Source organism: Gadus morhua, chromosome 13 (assembly GCF_902167405.1).
Source record: "Gadus morhua chromosome 13, gadMor3.0, whole genome shotgun sequence".
Taxonomy (NCBI): Eukaryota; Metazoa; Chordata; class Actinopteri; order Gadiformes; family Gadidae; genus Gadus; species Gadus morhua.
The window spans coordinates 25198402-25217056 of record NC_044060.1 but is presented as its reverse complement, the minus strand read 5'-3'; the positions used below and the strand labels follow the sequence as shown (position 1 = coordinate 25217056).

The following is an 18655-nucleotide window of genomic DNA, read 5'->3' as shown; positions in this document are numbered from 1 at the left end:
TATTATTGCAATGCTTTTAAATGACTGCATCCAGCTGGTTTCCTACCGAGCCTCTGACCTACCAGTAGCTCCCTAGCTAGGTGAACAAACCAATCAGCAGACCCTCACCTGGTCCTCTCCCTCCTGTTTGTGCAGCCTGTAGCTGTGCCGCTGCAGGGACCCTTCTGGGAGGCTGCGACAGGAAGACAGGAGAGTGTGTGTGTCGCCTGGGGGTCAGCGGGCCACGCTGCGACATGTGCAGCCGAGGTCACTGCGACTCCTTCCCCATCTGTGAGACCTGCCCCCTGTGCTACTTCGACCTGGAGGCCCAGATCGGGAACTTCAGTCTGAGCCTGAAGGAGCTTTCCCGCAGGGGGCCCTCCCCCCCCGCCGGCCCGGGCCAGCCCTCCGCCCTGGAGCCCCGCATCAGGGCCCTGGAGGCCCAGCTGAAGAGGATCCGCTCCTCGGTCCCTCCCTCTCGAAGCTCGTCCCCTGAGATGAACAAGGCCTTCGCTGAGCTCAACAGACTCAGGTACGCACCACACAAGGAGGATGGGTTCCACAGCCCCACCGATATGGTCAACTAATGTGATATTGGTTCATCTTAAGTCCTCTATTGAGCTCATACAAGAATCATATGTGGGTCTTTATATGATACCTTTCTTTCTGTGGCTCCAGGGACGAGATGGACCAGCTGGACGGAGCGATCTCCCCCCTGAAGCAGGTGCCGGGTCAGGACTCCAAGCTGGATGCTCTTCAAGCTATGCTGGACGGGCTGGTTCTCAAGTATCACGCCAAGAACTCTGCACTGAAGAATACCACTAATGCCGACTACACAGGTATGAGTCAGTAGTGATGAAGCTCTTTCAGTTTGGTTAATATCCTTGTTCAATATTGTCATGAACATTGATCAAAGAAGGACGGCTACGATGAAAAAGTGAATTCTCCTCTTGAAGTTGATGCCACTTGTTCTGTTGCTGGTTTGTTTTCAGGGGCCCTCTCCACCATCCAGAAGGCCCACGATGAGTCTACGGACGCAGCCAAAAGTGTGGACGCCAGCGATAAGATAGTGGACCGGTCAGAAGCCACCAGAAAGGAAACCGAGGACCTCCGCAACAAAGTCCAGCCGGGAAACATCCAGGATCTTGAGAAACTGGACAGACTTCTGGCCACCAGACCAGACTTGACACCGACGGCTCAGAAGGTGCGCCTGTCTGTTTTTTTATTCCATACCATGTGATCTGATAACACACCAGATTTTTTCGATCCATTCCGAATTCCCAGTGCATGTCGAAGTATACATGGTTAACATGGGATGGGATATAGTGTAGTGGTTACAGTAGCCAAAAACCTACATGTTGCGCTCCCCTTACCTGCACCTTAATGATAACTGAAATCACCCTACGTTGCTTTGGATAAAGGCACCTTCTAACTAATTAAAATAGTTATGTATAAAGTTGACGTATCTCAAAATGTGTTTATAGTTTATTTTGCGTGTTTTCCAGGTGTGTGGCAGCACGCGCTCAGCTCCCTGCACTCCACAGAACTGCGAGGCCAGTGGCGATCTCTGCCCTGTGGCGCCCCCATGTGGTCGCGGCGATAAGTGCGTCGGTGCGCTGCCTCTGGGGAAACGCGCTGTGTCTGATGCCGCCGAAGTGAAAGACAGAGTGGGGAGTTTCAATAGCAAGATCGAACAGGCTGAAGAGCAGGTCAGGACAAATTATAAAAAACTTTGTTTGACTGCATTATTGCTGTTTGTGGTGCATGTTCAAAATAAGAATCTGCAGTTCTCAATAATATATATATTTTTCTGTCTTGCTTAGCTTGAAGAAGCAAAGAAAACAGTCAACCAAGTGACAAAGTCTTCAGAGAATCTGTCTAATGAGATCAAAAAGGCCAGAGATGAGCTGGAGGCCGATTTGAAAGACACACGCAACTTCGTGAAAGACCTCAGAGACTTCTTGTCAGGTAGGAGCTTGGTCCTTCTTCTACTGGTCATTCCTTAAAGGGCTTGTTTCCTTATTTAACAAACAACTGAAATCTCCCCGTACCCCCGAGCAGCCCCCAACTCCAACCTGAGCCACGTGCAGGAGGTGAGCGACTGGGTCCTGAGGGCCAAGCTGCCCCTGAGCCTGGCGGTCCTGAAGAGGAAGCTGGAGGACCTGAAAACCCTGGCCGCCGCTCTGCCCGACAGCTCCCGCGTCCTGGAGCGGGCCGGACCTCCGCTGGAGACCGCACGCAGGCTGCTGCAGCAGGCCAAGGACGCACGGTAAGGCCCCCATGAGTAGAGGACCTGCGGCCTTCCATCTGAGAAGGCTTCTCCTTAGGAACCAGGGTTGGGAGAAAGGGAAGGGGGGAAGGAATCGTGTTGGGGTCTAAAGTCATGGAATAGCATTGCTTGAACAATTTCAGGGAACCCCAGCCGAGAAAAGGGCTTTTGCCTCTGGCCTTTGGAAAGACTAAAACGTGTGTGTGTGTGTGTGTGTGTGTGTGTGTGTGTGTGTGTGTGTGTGTGTGTGTGTGTGTGTGTGTGTGTGTGTGTGTGTGTGTGTGTGTGTGTGTGTGTGTGTGTGTGTGTTTGTGTGTGTTCAGGGATGCTACGCTGGGAGTGGGGGCTGACGTGGACGGGCTGCTTCAGGGCTTTGTCTCCGTGGAGGACTCCATCTCCAGCATGAGGGATAAACTACAAGACAGCATGGATACCATCGATGACCTGAACGCAGACCTCACAAAGGTAAGCCCTGGGGACGGTAGGATCACATCAACTGATCAGAATACAAAGAGAGAAATCTCTTCTTACCTGAGCCCATAAATGGCAAGCACAAACCAAATAAACACTTCCTTATTGTCTGTGCCCTGATCCATGCCCCGTCTCTTCTACGTCCTGCCTGTGCTCCAGGCCAGAGACCAGCTGACCCCAGCAGAAAAGGCCCTGAGGGAGCTGGCCCCCCTGCCTGGGGCCCTGCGGCCCACGCTGGACCAGCTCAGAGACCTCCTGCGCTCTGGGAACGGACTGGCTGTCAACGCGACAGAGGAGGCGGATAGAGCCAGGGCAGAGGCCGACCATGCAGCAAGGGTGAGGAGCGGTGGGGTCGGGGAGAGCACTGACTAAGAAGCTGTTGATGTGATGATAGAATGGGGTCCGAGTCTGCAAAGGATGCGCACTACTGACCTATTTGGTTAAATCTCCTCATAGTCTTGGAGTATTCATGGAGTATCTGAGTTTCTGATCCTCACTGGGGAGACTTTGAGCTGAAGTGCTGCTGTGTGGGTGTGTAGGACCTGGTGTCTCTGGAGAAGCAGCTGGACCTCCTGAAGGCGGCCGAGGCCAGCAGCGGGCCCAGCGACGGCTCGCAGCCCGGGGGCGACAGGCTGCGCGAGCTGCAGCAGGACGCAGGCTCTCTGGGGAGGGAGACCGGAGGTCTCCTCAGCTCCCTAGCAGGTAAGGCATGAGCCACAATGTCACCAATCTGTCTGTCTGGTCACTGGCGTCACGCTGGTGTTGGCACGGGGGGCGGTGTTGGAAAACATTCCATTTTTAATGTTCAGTAATAGTGTGACAGAGTGAGTTAGCAGTCAGGTCAGGTCAGTTTAACCTTTACACAGCGAGCCATGTGTTTGGCCTCTCATTGTCATTAGATATGGCTAGGGACGTAAGTAGTTAAGGGCCACTGTGCATCCTTTATTTGCTATATTTGCCTCAAAAAGTCTTAAATAGGTGAATTAGGGAAATAAGGTGGGGAGGTGGGGGGAGGCATACCCATGAACCCCAGTAGCAAGCTAAGTTTTTATTTCACAAATCCTGTAGAAGGCCTGCATAAGGATGGATCTGTCCGGCCCTTGGCTGGAATCAAAGGATCCTGATGACTATGCTTGCAGCAGACACAGAGTGTGTGTGGTCACGTGGTCCAGTACCGCTAACACCCCCTTCTACCACCACCCCTGCCCCCCTGGGTTCTCCTCTAACAGGGCGAGCAGACTCGCTGCGCCGGCTGCAGGAAGACGTTCTGCAGAACTCTGAGCGGCTCCGCGGGCTGAACGTCAAGGTGCAGGGCCTCCTGACGAAGCTCCGCACCAGGGTCAAGGTCCTGTCTGAGTGCCAGGGCTGAGAGGCCCTCTCCTCATGTGGCGCCGCGCTTGACATTGCTGTGTGGACTCGGTCCTCCAGCTGAGTGACCAGAGCAGAACTCAGGAGCAGGACCATCAGGATTAGTTGGAACAAGATGTGTGTGTTACATGTTAACACATATTCTGCTGTACTATAGAGTACAGCAGAATACGAGTGAGGTTTAACAATTAATATTGGATTAAGAGAATTAATATGCACTACTTCACTACTATCTAGAAAACTGAGTTTGATTACAGTAGGATGTCTTGAGTTAACACAGCATCTGTGACATCAGACTATTATAACGTAATGATCTCATCACTTTTAGAAACATCCTTTCAGATATCAACATTGCGTCAACTCTTTATCAGATTATTTATATTTTATATGTTTCATTAAGTATTTTGTACTCGCAAAATGTTGTGGAGTTCACCCGTTACAATAAAAGCTATGTTTTACATCTGGTTTGTGTATTAGGTTTATTGTAAGGACTCAAAGGGCAGCAGTTGAAAGTGTTCATTCTCGTCCTGAACATGAGGCCATTGAACACTGCTCAATTGACCTGCTTCTGATTGGCTAAAGGAAACGCCAGAAGCTGTCACCTACAATTACTCAAACACATTTCTTTGAAATGAACACACTCCTAATAACCTCTTAAAGGGGTCCTATTATGCTTTTCAGTTTTTTCCTTCTCCTATTGCGCTTTACATATGTTGGGGTATATAAATGGTTGACAAATTTACAATACCACAAAATTCCCACAAGGGGGAGTAAATGACTACCGCAAATCACAGTTACTGAGCTGCCTAGAAACGGCTCGTTGGGATTCTCTCTGCGGCTTTCTTTTGCTTCCAGTATGAGGTGACGTAAGCATGTACTTTTGCTGGGAGTCATAAGGCGCGTTCACTCTCCTGGTGATAACTAGCGATGGATTTCATGATTATTTTCCTTGATTCAGTAGTCAGTTCGCCAAGGAGAACCTGGTGAAAAAAGCAAGACAGCGTCTGTACCATCTTAGAAAGCTGAACAAATTCAGAATATCCAGAGAGCTGCAGAAAACATTCTACTCAGCAACAATAGAGTCTATTATTTCTGGAAATATCACAACCTGGTACGGAAATAGCAACTCTCTAGGATAAGAAGGCCTGCATAGAGTTATCAGGTGTGCAGAGAAAATCACCAACACTGCACTCCCTGGACTTCAGGATATCTACACTAGGCGTTGCCTGTCAAGGGCAAATACAATTTTAAAGGACTGTCATCACCCAGGCCATATAATGTTTCAATGGTTGCCCTCTGGAAAGAGGCTTCATTCTCAAAAGGCCAGAACAGAAAGATTGAGAAGAAGTTTTTCCCCCAAGCCATACGGACAATGCATGCAGAATTCCCCCGTCTTCATAAACTTTTTATTTTTAGTTAAAATGTTTTGAGATGGACGGTATTTGTTGTACCAGGGAAGTATCTTTAATGTATTTTTCTTTCTTTCTTTTACGCTATGCCGATCCGCTTAGCACACGTTTCTCCATTTTCACTGTGAAATTGACGTTCCGTCACGTTATTTATTTTTTAAAATGTGATGTATTTATTTTGCAAATCAAAAACATTCAAATCCTTTAATGACCAAAGTCTTTGCCATTTGAATTTTTTTAAATAAAAAATAGATAAATAATATAAATATATATGTATGTATATATCAAGGGCCCCCCCATTGGCCAGGGCCCTGGACATGTGCCCACTTTGCCCATGCGGTAATCCGTCATTGAATCTAATCATGGAATGCATGGTTCTCAGCATGGTCGGTCAGACTCGGCTCCTCCCTCGTTCTCATTCTCAAACGATCGTGGAAGTCGGTATTCAATCAACACAACATTACTATTTTAACCAAACGCAGCGGGATGGGGGGGGGGGCTAGTTGATTATTGGATGTTTAACCAAGTGCTTTTGCTGGGAATATGTGTAGATTTGGGTGGGGACCACCCAGGCACCAATGTCAAATGACGACTGAAATGTCCCCACTAATATTGAGGCTGAAACGAAAGAAAAGCGCCTTATACGGTACACAAAGGGTTAAATTCCCACTTCGGTACCACCTCCCAACATACGTCTTCCTTTTTACACTACCCAGCCTGTTCGGTCGCGGCTTCTCGTAAGGAAAGTTCCTCTCTGTCTTAGGCCCCGTCCACACGGGGCCGAAATGGGTGAAAACAAACCGGTTTCGTTTTATGTGGTTCAGAAATATCTCCGTAAAGACGGAGTCATTGCAAAACCGCATCGAGCTGGAGAAACGCTGTAGTAAATATTCAAGGAGCTGGTTCTCCACAGAAAAAAGTGGAGGGCATCAAGCCTGCGCGCATACAGCCTGCGCCCTGTATACAAACATTCAGTCACGAGGAGATTCAACCTTTTAAATTGAGCAGATATACTTTTTAATTTACAGTTGTAACCGACGGGTTTCTGCGTTGTGTCTTGTCTTCGTTGAGTGAGGCACAAACAGGAGTCGAGTTATGGCGGTTTATTTCTTTTAACCCATTAGTACCGGATGCTGCACGGCGCAACATTGCATCTACCGCCGATTGCTGCGTAGCGCAGCTTTGAATCTCCTGCCGGCTGCTGCATTGTTGATTTGTCGTCATTTTCATGACAAATGCAGCATATAATGCATTGACATTGGTTCAAATACACAAGGTGGGTCTTGTTGTTTTCTTAAAACCACGTGACCAGCAAAACGTTGTTGTTGGCCGACAATCACGTCAATCAATCAGACAAACACGGGCAATGTTGAACTTTTTTCCCCTGCAAAAATGGCTGTGATCGACGAGTACTGTGACAGCGGCGGCAGCGATTTGGAGTTGGGAGAGAGTGAGGAGTTTGAGAGGGAGGTGGCGGTAGAAGGGTTTGTACCTGATGATCCTTTGGATCAAGCCCAGGAGTGGTATTTGTGGGTTGAAGGAGAGGAGGAGGAGGACGACAACGACTTTGCTGAATTTCAGGTGGACTGGAAGACGGATGGATACTTGCCCCGAAATCCCAAGCAGTTCACTCGCAAATCGGGACTGAAGCAGCCGATTGCCGTGGTTGAAACCCCCCTGGACGTATTTTCAAAGATATTCACTGATGAACTTTGAGACATGTTGGTGACCCAAACAAATGTTTATGCTGATCGGACGCGCGGCCAGACCCCATCAAACTCGAAGTGGAACCCCATCTCCAAAACCGAGATGAAAACGTTTGTCGGGCTCTGCCTCACTTTTGGTATCCTGAAACTGCCTGCACGCCGGGATTATTGGAGGCAAACAAAGTGGCTGTACCAGACACACGTCCCCAAGGCCATGGCACGGTATTGTTTTGACATGATCTGGAGTTAATGATTTGTATTCTTGCACTCTCTTCTGAGTTCCTATGTCTTACAGCGCACTGAAGTCTCTGTCATAGCCAATAACGATAGTGGTGCTATAGCCTTCTGCTACTATTAATATAATAATGCCATAATTATTAAATAGCATAATAAATAGCAGTGTTGGGCAGCAGCTTCACTACTTGTAGAGAAGATAGTAACTTACTACAATCCTCAGTAGCTTGTTGGTAGCTTCACTTTATCCTGAATCAACTAACTTGTAATAGCAAAACTCATTTATTGATCAAGTAGCTTGGCCACACAAGATACGATTCCCTGGGGTATTTCTCTGGCTAAACACAGCACAAACGTTTGTAGTATTGACAATATCCCTGCAACATACAACATACAACAAATATGATGGCAATGCTAGGCATAAACTCATTCATCTTATGTGCATTTTCAGATATCTCCATCTCCAAGACAACATGGACCCTGCTGTGGACAAGTCTGACAAGCTCTGGAAGCTCAAGGGATTCATGGACCTTCTCCTTGTCAGATTCCAGGATCTCTACGAGGTCAATGGCTTTGTGACCATGGATGAGTCCATGGTCAAGTCCAAGGGACGCCTGGCCTTCCGGCAGTACCTCCCCATGAAGCCGGTGAAGTGGGGAGTAAAGGTGTGGGTGATGGCGGAGAGCAAGACAGGCTATGGCAACAATTTCCAGGTGTACACGAGGGCCCTTCAGGGTAAGGCTGAGAAAGACCTGGCTCACCGCATTGTCGTAGACCTGGCCAATGGATAACTTTTACCCTGGTGTACCATTGATGGTGGACCTCAAGATCAGGGGGGTTACAAGCTTTTGGGACGGTGTATGCTAATAGGAAGGGCTTCCCCAAAATCAAGGACCTAACAAAGCAGGCTGGCATGAACAGGCACGAATACAAGGTGGCGCAGCAGGATGACCTGACCTTTTGTATATGGCAGGACACCAAGGCAGTGATGGTCCTGTCAAACTTCCATGACGCGACAGCTTTTGGGTCAGTGAGGAGGAAGGCGAATGGTCGTGCAGCTGATCGTGCCCGTCACCAAAAGAAGTGCTCCCCACCAGCCCAACTGGAGCTTCTGCTGAGCATGATCTGGTCCAGATAAACCAGAAGAAAACCTGCAGGGAGTGTTCTCTGAAGCGCAACGGCACCGACGTGTGTCCTAGGTCCACACTTATGGGGTGCAGGCAGTATGACCTTCCTCGGCACCGCGAGTGCTTCGTGCACCACGTCCTTCGCCACGCGAGTTGATGCACCACGTCCTTCACCAAGACTGATTTGTTGTGTGTGTGTGTCCTTTCCCCACCCTCCCCACTCCTTTCCCACCTCTCTCTCATACCAAGGTGCCTTGGTCTGTGTTGGCATGTTTTAAAATTGTATTTGTTATATTAAGTGTTATTTGTGATGTCATTTTATCACGTAAAATATTTTTCCTTACCAATCTGATTTGAGATTTTTTATAAAAATGTGTTGGTATGTTAGTGCTAAGGGAGGATGTTTTAATACAACCTGTGAGTCTTACCTTTTAAATGCAATTTATTTCATGTTTCTATGTGCTACAGAGGGAGATATTAAAGGCCCACTATGCAACAATTTTAGCCAAAATAACCTTAATTATGCAGGTTGAGAGTCGTTCTGATCGTTCTACAACCATTTCTGGGTCGTTTGGCGGGTGTTTCATTGCCCCAAGTCACTTCTCCAAGGAAATAGCGAATATGCATCTTGCTCTGTTCGGACCGACACAATCCGGATGTGACGCAGCGGAAGTATCCAAACGCGCCTCTAAAATGTAGTCAGATTGTAGTTTCGAAAATGCTTTACGGCACAGACACACCCCCAAACATGGCACCGGCTAAATATAAACAGCCAGTTGCGAGGCAATTGTTGCATTCATCATGGATCAATCGACTGATAAGGGACCAAAGAGGCGACTGTCGGTGGAACAAAAGAATAAAAAGAAGTTGGACCAGAAAAGAGACCAGACACGAGTGAAAGGGGAACTATGCAACTTTTTTGGCTTGATTTACCTTAATATAACAGGTTAAGAGTCATTGCGATGGTTCTATTATACATTTTTGTTCGATTGGTCGTGGTTTCGACTCCCCCTTTGCGCATCTTGGCGGAGAAAGGTAAGATGCAAGTTTCTGCCGGCGACCCGCCGCCCACTCTCGCGGGAGTCTCGGGTCTCGCGAAGTAACGAATTCACTGTAAAAAATAAAAAGTTGGGCAAACTCAAAATTGCAAGGCAACTTACTGCAATACATTTTTGAGTTTTGAGCCCATGAAAAACGTGATTTTCTTCTTTAGACAAACTTAAAAGTTAGAGTTATACCAACTAATATTTTTATATTTTACAAACTCAAAAAAAAAATTCAGGGGTGTTAACTTAATATTTCAAATTAAGGTTAATATTATTTAAAAAAAAAAAAAATCAAAGAATGCAAAACGAGTTTTAAGTTCACTTTATTAAAATTAATAATTTGAAACTTCCATTTTACATTTCTGAATGCCAGACAGCAATAGAACAAGCAACATGTAGCTAGTTCAGCAGCAGAGAATCGCTGTTTAAATGCAGCACACCAAAGAGCAGAACAAGTTTGACATTATGGTCAAACTTGTTCTGCACGAGACGGGAGCCCAGGTTAAACGGTGACGCAACTCTCGTGCCTCATACACCGCACCATCCCGAGAGCTGCCATTATTTAACACACATCCGCAACACACAGCGCACCGCACACCCAACCAACGGACATGCAAGTCTCGGTAACGGTGGCGGCAACACTACGCACAATAAACAACACACAAACAATAAAGACCCCAAACCCGTTAACCCAACTCAACCTAACAGAAACAAATTGACAAAAGGCAATAAACCCCTTTTTCCCAACCGGCATCACGAATACCCAGACTCCCCGGGGGGTAGTGTCGAAATGCGCATGCGCACCGTAGTTGGCCCAGCCTCAGACAGAGTCTGACTTAAACCTGTGTGTCTTGCTAAGAGACTACAGTGAGCCCAACTCTTGACCCAAAACTCAACATTGTTGGTTGGACTAAATTGCATTGCACAGTTGTACATGAATACTTAATGTTTTATATTCATTTTACTCAGAAATCATAATGAGACCAACAATTTTGAGTTTTCGTTTTTACAGTGTTGCTTTACGGCAAAGACACCCAAACACGGAACCGGCTCGATATAAACACAAGTAACTAAGGGATTGTTACATTCATTATAGATCAGCCGACTAAAAAGAGACAGAGAAACCCAATGTCGGAGGAACAGAAGAAGAGAAAGGGGAGACTGACCGACAGAGAGGCCAGACACGAGTGAACGTTGGGCGAGCTTTTCAGGAATAGCGTGAACTGAAAGAAAAAGAAGACTGCAAATCAGACACCGACTTGGCCGTGTTGCTTTTGAAATTGAAAGTACCCTTGGGTGAACTTTGTCTTCGTGGTATTCTTGATGTTGATAGTCTCTGTAAAAATGTGTTTTCTCAACCGTTTTGTTGTGAGCCTTGTATGTTTCTAGCTTGCAACCATGGAAACGCCTTTGTTTCCATGGGTGTTTTGCTGTTCGTCCGTCTCGTCCCCCAGATACAGGCTGAATCCCCGAATCCAGGTTCTTGTTTAGATTATTAGTGTGGCCAACACTCTTACACTGATTTTTCTGTTCAACCAAAGATTAAACAATTATAATCTAGGATATAAATTCTCCCCGTCAACTATAAAAAAGGACGTCAGCAACTCAGCGCAAGGCCGGTATGGTGGGTAGTGTCCCGACCAAAGCTCAGACCAAACCTACACCCTTGTGTTTAACATATCAGCAAGATAATATACTTGATTTAGCAATGATGGTGGGGGTCCCGGGTGCAGAAAGACCCCGGAGGTCAAGGTCAGCCAGGGAGGTCAAGCCTTCTGTCGTCGTTTTTCGCTGCTGGAAACAGAAAATGGGACAGGCCAATCAGATCGTGAGGGGCGGTATTGAGCCGAATGACGACAGAGCTGCAACGGTTCCGTGTTAAAGGTAAACAATAATGGCTGCTGCTGCTGGCGAACAGCTGTCTTTCGACTCGGCTTTGGCCGCGACTCTTCAAGACTTGAAGTTATCATTTTCTTTGAGAAATGAACAAAGAACTGCACTGAAGTCTTTCCTGGAAAAGAAAGATGTATTCAGAGTTTTGCCGACCGGATACGGTAAAAGTTATGTCGTCTCCATTCTCTCAATCCATCATTCGCAACACTTCCCCATGGAAATTTCCGTCGCTCTGACTACATCACCTTCTTCGTTGCTCTGATTGGTTGTAGCGCTATCCTATTGCGTGCAGAGGGAACTTGAAAGACAACCGTTTATCCCGCCCACACTGCCACCGTACGAGACCAGACCCAATATCTTTCCGATATGGGTCTGGCTTGCCAGGCTAAGTGACTGCAACACTTGCTTAAATATCCGAGAAAGGACATTTTTGCCTTAGTTCGTCTGCAAACTTTTGGGGAACCCAAAGGTAGAGAAGAACTTAGTCAGAGCTCTGATCACGGACTTTGAGGTTATCGTCCGCAAGGGAATCGCCTCAGGGAACCTAGTGGCCGCACACATGATGGTGAGTACAAATTGGTTGCCAGTCTTTGACTTGGGAAGTGGCCCCACGCAGTCTACAATCACATGGGAAAATGGTTCATCCATGACAGGTATCGGACAGAGAGGGGCAGGAGGAATGACCTGGTTCGGTTTCCCAGTAACCTGGCAGGTGTGACAAGTTTGGCAATACTGTGCCACAGAGGTCTTTAGTCTAGGCCAGAAGAAGTGTTTCAGAATCCTATCATATGTTTTTCTGATACCTAGGTGACCAGACCAGGGGTTCTCATGGGCTAAAGCCAGCACCTGGTTGCGGTAAGCTGCTGGAACCACTACCTGGTTAACCACACCCCAATCCATTCCATAAGCAGCAGGGCAAGACCACCTTCGCATTAACAAGTCATTATCTAAAAAGAAAACCAAAGACTTGGTCTTAGAAGCTTCAGTATTGGCAACTAGTTCAAAGTATGGTTCCAGTGACGGGTATCCCCTTTGGGTGCTAATAAGCTGCTCACGGGTAATGGGCAACTTAATCGGCTCCAGATCAACTAGTGTTTCGTTATTCTTTACCTCCACTTTCGGGCCAAGAGGGCCTTTAGAGACCTCAGCCTCATCAGAGGCAAGCAAGTGTAACCCAGGTTTACATGACACCTTTTCATTTAATTCGATTTAAATCACAACCCCTTTTAAAAGTTTGTTACTAATCAGTAAAAAATACATGGCTTGTGTATTGTCGTTCTAAATAGTGCCACAGAATGAGATAAAGATATATATTGGGAAAATATTGCAAATGAATGCATTTAAATTATTGAATCTAAATAGTATGGTGTGATTTGTTAAACCACCTGTAACTCAACAAAGTCGCATGGCAAGTGGTTTGACTTAGTTAGCCAATCAGAAATTAGACCCGCCTCTTTTTAGCGTCAGCAGATAGCAGTTACGGAGATTCGTCCTTTTCGGGACGAGCCACAGATGAGATTCGACGATAGACTACTGTTTTTTAATAGTAACCTAAAGAAGAGAGATTCCCCGCCACTAAAAGTCCCGAAAAGCCTGTGCAGTAAATCGAAACCCTTGGCCGGGTTTTTTTGGTTGTGTGGATTGAGATGGGATCCTGGATCGTCTGCATCCTGCTCGCCCTCCCTGGAGGTCTGCAGCGGTGTACAGACTGGCGAGCTACCCCCCATCGGAGCGATCCTTTTGAACCCTGAACGGAAGGAGCAGGTGTTGTTGTTTCTGCAGTGTGGTAGGGGCAAGAGACTTTGATTGATTTATTTATTTTTTAATCGCACGGACCAAACCGGAGTGGTTTTCCAAATGGACTGAGTGAAGCTAGATCTTTGGAGTAAGCTGTTCTCAGTTTTGCTGTGTACTGTTTGTTTTGTTGAGACGTGTGATTCAGGGATGTTTTAATTTGGTCAGAGGTGTTTTAAATCCTGTTGTTTTGTGTCTTTGTTTTGTTTTGTTTTTGTTTTGTAAGGGAAGACTCTTTTCCAGAGTCTTTTTCTTTATTTTTCCTGAATAATTAGAGGCTTCCTCGTTGCAAAGTGGCCATAAACAATAAACCAAATATATATATATATATTTGAAATATATACATTGCTTCCATGTGTCATTCTTGTGCAGACAGTACCATATCTCTCCTTACGAACACTAGAATCTTCTGACGATCTGGCCCATAGACACCAGGTATTGGTTACATAAAAGTTGGCGAGCAAGCCAGGAGAGATATCGTGTTTGCACCAAGAGTGACCACACATTAAAAGAAAAACTGTTTTATTTTCAAAACTTAAAATGGAAATAGTGAACACTGAAAAAGTAAATGTCCCACACTCACACACAAATACTAACTTGGATAAAAAAGTTGAAGAAGATTTAGAGACTCATTGCCCCATAAATCGCCACTTGGTTATTGATGATCCAACCTCTAAATTCCATCACCATGTGATAATTGAGTTTCAAGAGAGCTCTGCCATGCTAATATTAAGACCTCTACTGCCCTTAATTTACAAGACCCCCCATGACGCAGAAGTCATGCTCACAGTGCAGGCTCTAGAAAGTGTCACCACACTTGATGCCAGCAGTAGCGCCACCGAGGGATATCTTGAAGCTTTGCAAAACATTGCTAGAGCAAGTGGGAGATCTTTTCAAGATATGCTCCAGGAGGAGCTTAGGAAGATGATCACACAGGGAGAGACAAGCTCCCCTGCACTTTCACCACAGGCTTCTCCCTTGTGGCACCCAGATTCTAAAAACCCAGCCAAGGGACCAGAAATGAACACTGCACACCACAACTTAGCAGGAGGAGATGCTGCTGCCAAGACCCACCCAGTTTTCACTGTGAGTGATGTAATTCCCCACAATGTCCAAAAGATGATTGTTGAACACGTTGTAAAGAACGATGTTGCCACGTCACACCAGAAAGTCTCATTCCACCTTCGAGTCTTCTCAGGGAAAAGCCCACGTCCAAACAGTGAACCAGATACCTGGCGTGCAAGTGTTGAATTTTTGATGACTGATCCATCCATCTCTGACTTACACAGAACACAGAAAATATTACACAGTTTACTGCCTCCGGCCACAGATGTTATCAGGCAGCTCACTCCTCACGCCTCACACACGGCTCAGTGGAAGGTGGAGACGACCTGGTTGCCAAGTTCATGGGCACTCTGCAGAACGATGGTGAGAAGCCATCAAGCTACCATCAAGCTCAGGAGGTAGAGCGGGTCGGCTGGTAACCTGAAGGTTGTTGGTTCGATCCCCGGCTCCTCCTAGCTGAGTGTCTAGGTGTCCTTGAGCAAGTCACCTAACCCTGACTGTTAGCTCACGTCCTGTGAGGACGTCATAGAGGCAGGTGGGATCAGTAACCCTCTCCTCGAAATCTACTACTGAAGAAATTTACAAAAATGAATTTCATCACTGGATCGACAATTGGGCCGGTCCAGCAACTCCCAACGGCTAGCCGTTATAGGAGCATATAACTGTACTGTACCTACACAGATTGCAAGTTATCCTGAGTACAGCAATCAGAAGAAGTGGCATTGCAGAAGGGGAAAGGAATCGCAGCCTTCTGAAACAATTCTGCAGAGGCTGTTGGAACCATGATTTGATTAAAGACCTTCAACTGGAACTGAAAAAAACACAACCTCCTCCTTTCGCCAAGCTGGTGTTCCTTATCAGGATGGAGGAGGACAGACACGCCTCAAAGGAAGATCGGATGAGGAGACACCTTGGTCTACACAAGCAAGTTCCTGTGCCATTCAAGCCACGAGCTGCAACACACCGCCAAGCTGTTAACTCCAGTGAATACTCTGATGCTGCGGTCGCTGAGACTGATGCATTAAAAAGACAAATTGTGGATCTTCAATCCCTAGTTTCTACTCTGAAATCACCTCCTCAACCAAATAACAAGACATACCAGAGGACAGCAGAGCAGCGAAGTATTAGTGGGCTGGCATCGAACCGCCCTCGTCCTTGGTACTGTTTCCGTTGTGGTGAAGATGGGCATATCGCACCAAGCTGTGAAGGTGAACCAAATCCTGCCCTGGTTGAAGAAAAGAGGCTTCAGTGTAATGAAAAGCAACTCAAGTGGGATCAGTTAAACTACTGAGGGTCATTGTTGAAGGGCAAACAGGAACTAACAGGAGAGAAAAGCGCCCAAGGAAAGTTGAAAAAGTAACTAACAACTCTACTCAACATGAAACATCATTTATCATACTGCCAAAGGGGCTCGTGGGAACAAAGTGCACAGCTCAGATTATTATTGGAGGAAAGGAAGTAAATTGTCTTTTAGACACCGGATCTCAAGTCACTACAATCCCCCAGTCATTCTACAAGAATCAATTATCAAGCTATCCAATGAAACCACTGAATGACCTGCTGGAAGTTGAAGGAGCAAATGGACAAGCCGTGCCTTACCTTGGTTATGTAGAGCTGAGTCTGACTTTTCCCAAAGAGTTTCTAGGAACTGAAACTGAAGTGCCCACATTAGCGCTGGTGGTTCCAGATATGACAAACATGCCCCAGATCCTCATTGGCACCAACTCACTCCTCTGTCCTCTATTCAAGCTACACTGAGAAGAACATCGGCTATCCTCGGCCAGCACTTAATGGTTACAAAGCTGTTCTAAAGATTCTTGAAGTGAGACAGAAGCAAGCAAGTGCTGATGCCATTGGATGGGTGAAGGTTATGGGAAACACACCCAAAATCGTTCCAGCAGGCTGCACAGTGGTCCTGGATGGCCTAATCCATGTGAACAGAGCTCACACAGAACAATGGGTCACAGTGGAACCGCCGTCACAGTGCTCGCTGCCCAGTGGGTTGCTGGTGGCTAGCTGCTTACACTCCTTACCTGCTAAACGATCCTTTCATTTACCAGTCCTGATAAGGAACGAGACAAAGAACGACTAATTCCCCCAAAAACTGTGCTAGCTGAGGTGCACGCTATCCAACAAGTAATAGCAAAAGAGCAGTGCATAAGCTCAAGTAATTCCAATCACAGCAAATCAGAACCTGCCCATTCCAAGATGGAGTTTGTTTTTGGTGATTCTCCTGTGCCACCTGAATGGAAAGACAAAGTTACATCGCTGTTGAACTCCATGCCTGAAGTCTTTGCTCAAAATGACCTTGACTTTGGTCATACAAATAAAGTGAAGCATCACATCAAACTAAGTGATGAGACTCAGGGCTCTAAAGTGCGACCAATTTGGTCGCACATGCGACCTAATTTCTCAACGGTGCGACTAAAAAAAATCTGAGGTCGCACCGGTGCAACCAGCCGTTCAAAAAGAAAAAACCTCCGCGACTCTGAAAGGCCCATATCATGGTCTAAACCAATCAGAGATAATGAAGAGCGGGACCCCCCTCTGATTGGCCGTGGTCCCGATATTCCTGTTTATTCTACTTCATTTAAGAATACTCGTCAGAATTTTGCGATTTTCACAGGCTACAATATTGCATCTGTCAGTTGTCAAATTTGCTGAACAAAATGTTAAACTTCAATAATTGTTCATAGTCAACTTATATCGTGCATTTATTTAAGCTCTCAACAGCATAACCATACAGCTTCGCCACATCGGCGGGAAAACACGGCACACGCAAAGTAGGCTACATCCATGGAATCAACCGTTCAAAACCAGTCTGCATGAATCGTATGACAACTGGATGGCAGGGGATGCGGACAAGGTATACACCGCAGGGGAGAACATGAGAGCCCCAGCTCGCCGCATAGTAGCCTGGGTGCTTTAAGCATGGAATAAGCTGGATACGGAGTGGGTGAAAAACTATGTGTGTGTGTGTGTGTGTGTGTGTGTGTGTGTGTGTTTGTGTGTCACTCTGTTCGAGCCTGCATGAGAGTTCAATGTTGTCATTAGCTGTTACGTCTTTCTGACCAATCGCAGTTCAAGGCCGACCTGGGCTGTACCACTTCGGGAGGGGGCGCTCAGTTACTCCCCTCTAGACAAAACCGAATTGGTTGCGACGTTGACCCGGCGCCGCCCGAAACGTTAACAGGCCACGGGGAATTCTCCCAACTCTCCCGATTACCACTCTGCGTGTGCGTGCCTGTGTGTGTGTGCAGGCGTTATTCAATTGCCTGGTAAACATATAGGCCTACGGTAATATTCATACTGGTTTAAATAATGCATTTGATAGTAGGCTATTTCCCATCGTTGCTGAGCAAGAGTTTTGTTCGAAAGTTCAGTGATAGAAAACAAATAATAGCCCGGGCTATTGCCGATTCGATTACGTCGACGCATAAATTACGTCGACGCGAAAAATGCGCGTCGATAAAAAAAAAAAATAATAAAAAAAAAAAAAAAGATGGGCGGCGCCGGAGCGTAGTAGCAACGCGAGTGGCTCCCCAGACTTTCATAAGTGCAAGGCGCCACACACTCGTTCCTCTAAGTATGGGAATTATTTAATTTAAAAGGAAACAATTCCGTGATATGTCGTCTTTGCAAAATGGAGATGACTTTCCATTCTAGCACCACGGCAATTCTCCCTGAAGAGGCGCCACCTGGTAGCAGCTGCAGATGACCGAGCACCGTAGAATTGCATTACTTTGAACTTTTATTTTGGAATTTAAAGGCAATAAACATGTATTGAAATGTTAAGGAATTCATATTTTATGTCAATCAACATTTATAAATTGCTATTAGTCAATTAATGGGGAGATAATCGATAATCGAATCGAATCGGACTGAAAAAATGAATCGTTAGATTAATCGATGCATCGAAAAAATAATCGCTAGATGAATCGTTTAAAAAATAATCGTTTATCCCAGCCCTACCTGTGAAACTGCAGTGTTGAATGCGATATGGTTGACAATTTGGGTGCACCTAACTTTTGTGCTGGTGCACCTAAGAAAAAAAGTTAGGCGCACCAGTGCAACCAGTGAAAAATGTTAGTTTAGAGCCCTGAGACTGCTTTCAAACATAGAGCCAGACCTATTCACCCTCAGGATGTGGATGCAGTGCGGAAGCACCTTCAAGAACTGCTAACAGCCGGCATCAGAATCTCCGTTTGCATCACCCATAGTGGTGGTTCGAAAGAAGAACAACTCAGTACGCCTGTGCATTGACTTCAGGAAGCTCAACTCCCAGACAATAAAA

At 46.4% G+C, this 18655-nt stretch overlaps 1 protein-coding gene across 2 annotated transcripts in view; it reads left to right on the top strand.

Moving 5' to 3' along the window:
• lamb3 (laminin subunit beta 3) overlaps nt 1-4552 on the top strand; it is a 38697-nt gene extending 34145 nt beyond the window's left edge. For both annotated transcript variants that reach the window (XM_030375020.1, XM_030375019.1), the window contains exons 14-23: nt 136-511; nt 658-818; nt 972-1183; nt 1485-1688; nt 1803-1947; nt 2041-2248; nt 2572-2713; nt 2879-3055; nt 3259-3421; nt 3949-4552. In XM_030375020.1, coding sequence (XP_030230880.1) covers nt 136-511; nt 658-818; nt 972-1183; nt 1485-1688; nt 1803-1947; nt 2041-2248; nt 2572-2713; nt 2879-3055; nt 3259-3421; nt 3949-4088 — 1928 coding nt within the window. In that variant the 3' untranslated portion in view covers nt 4089-4552. The remainder of the gene's footprint in view (nt 1-135; nt 512-657; nt 819-971; nt 1184-1484; nt 1689-1802; nt 1948-2040; nt 2249-2571; nt 2714-2878; nt 3056-3258; nt 3422-3948) is intronic.
• The last annotated feature ends 14103 nt before the right edge of the window (nt 4553-18655 follow it).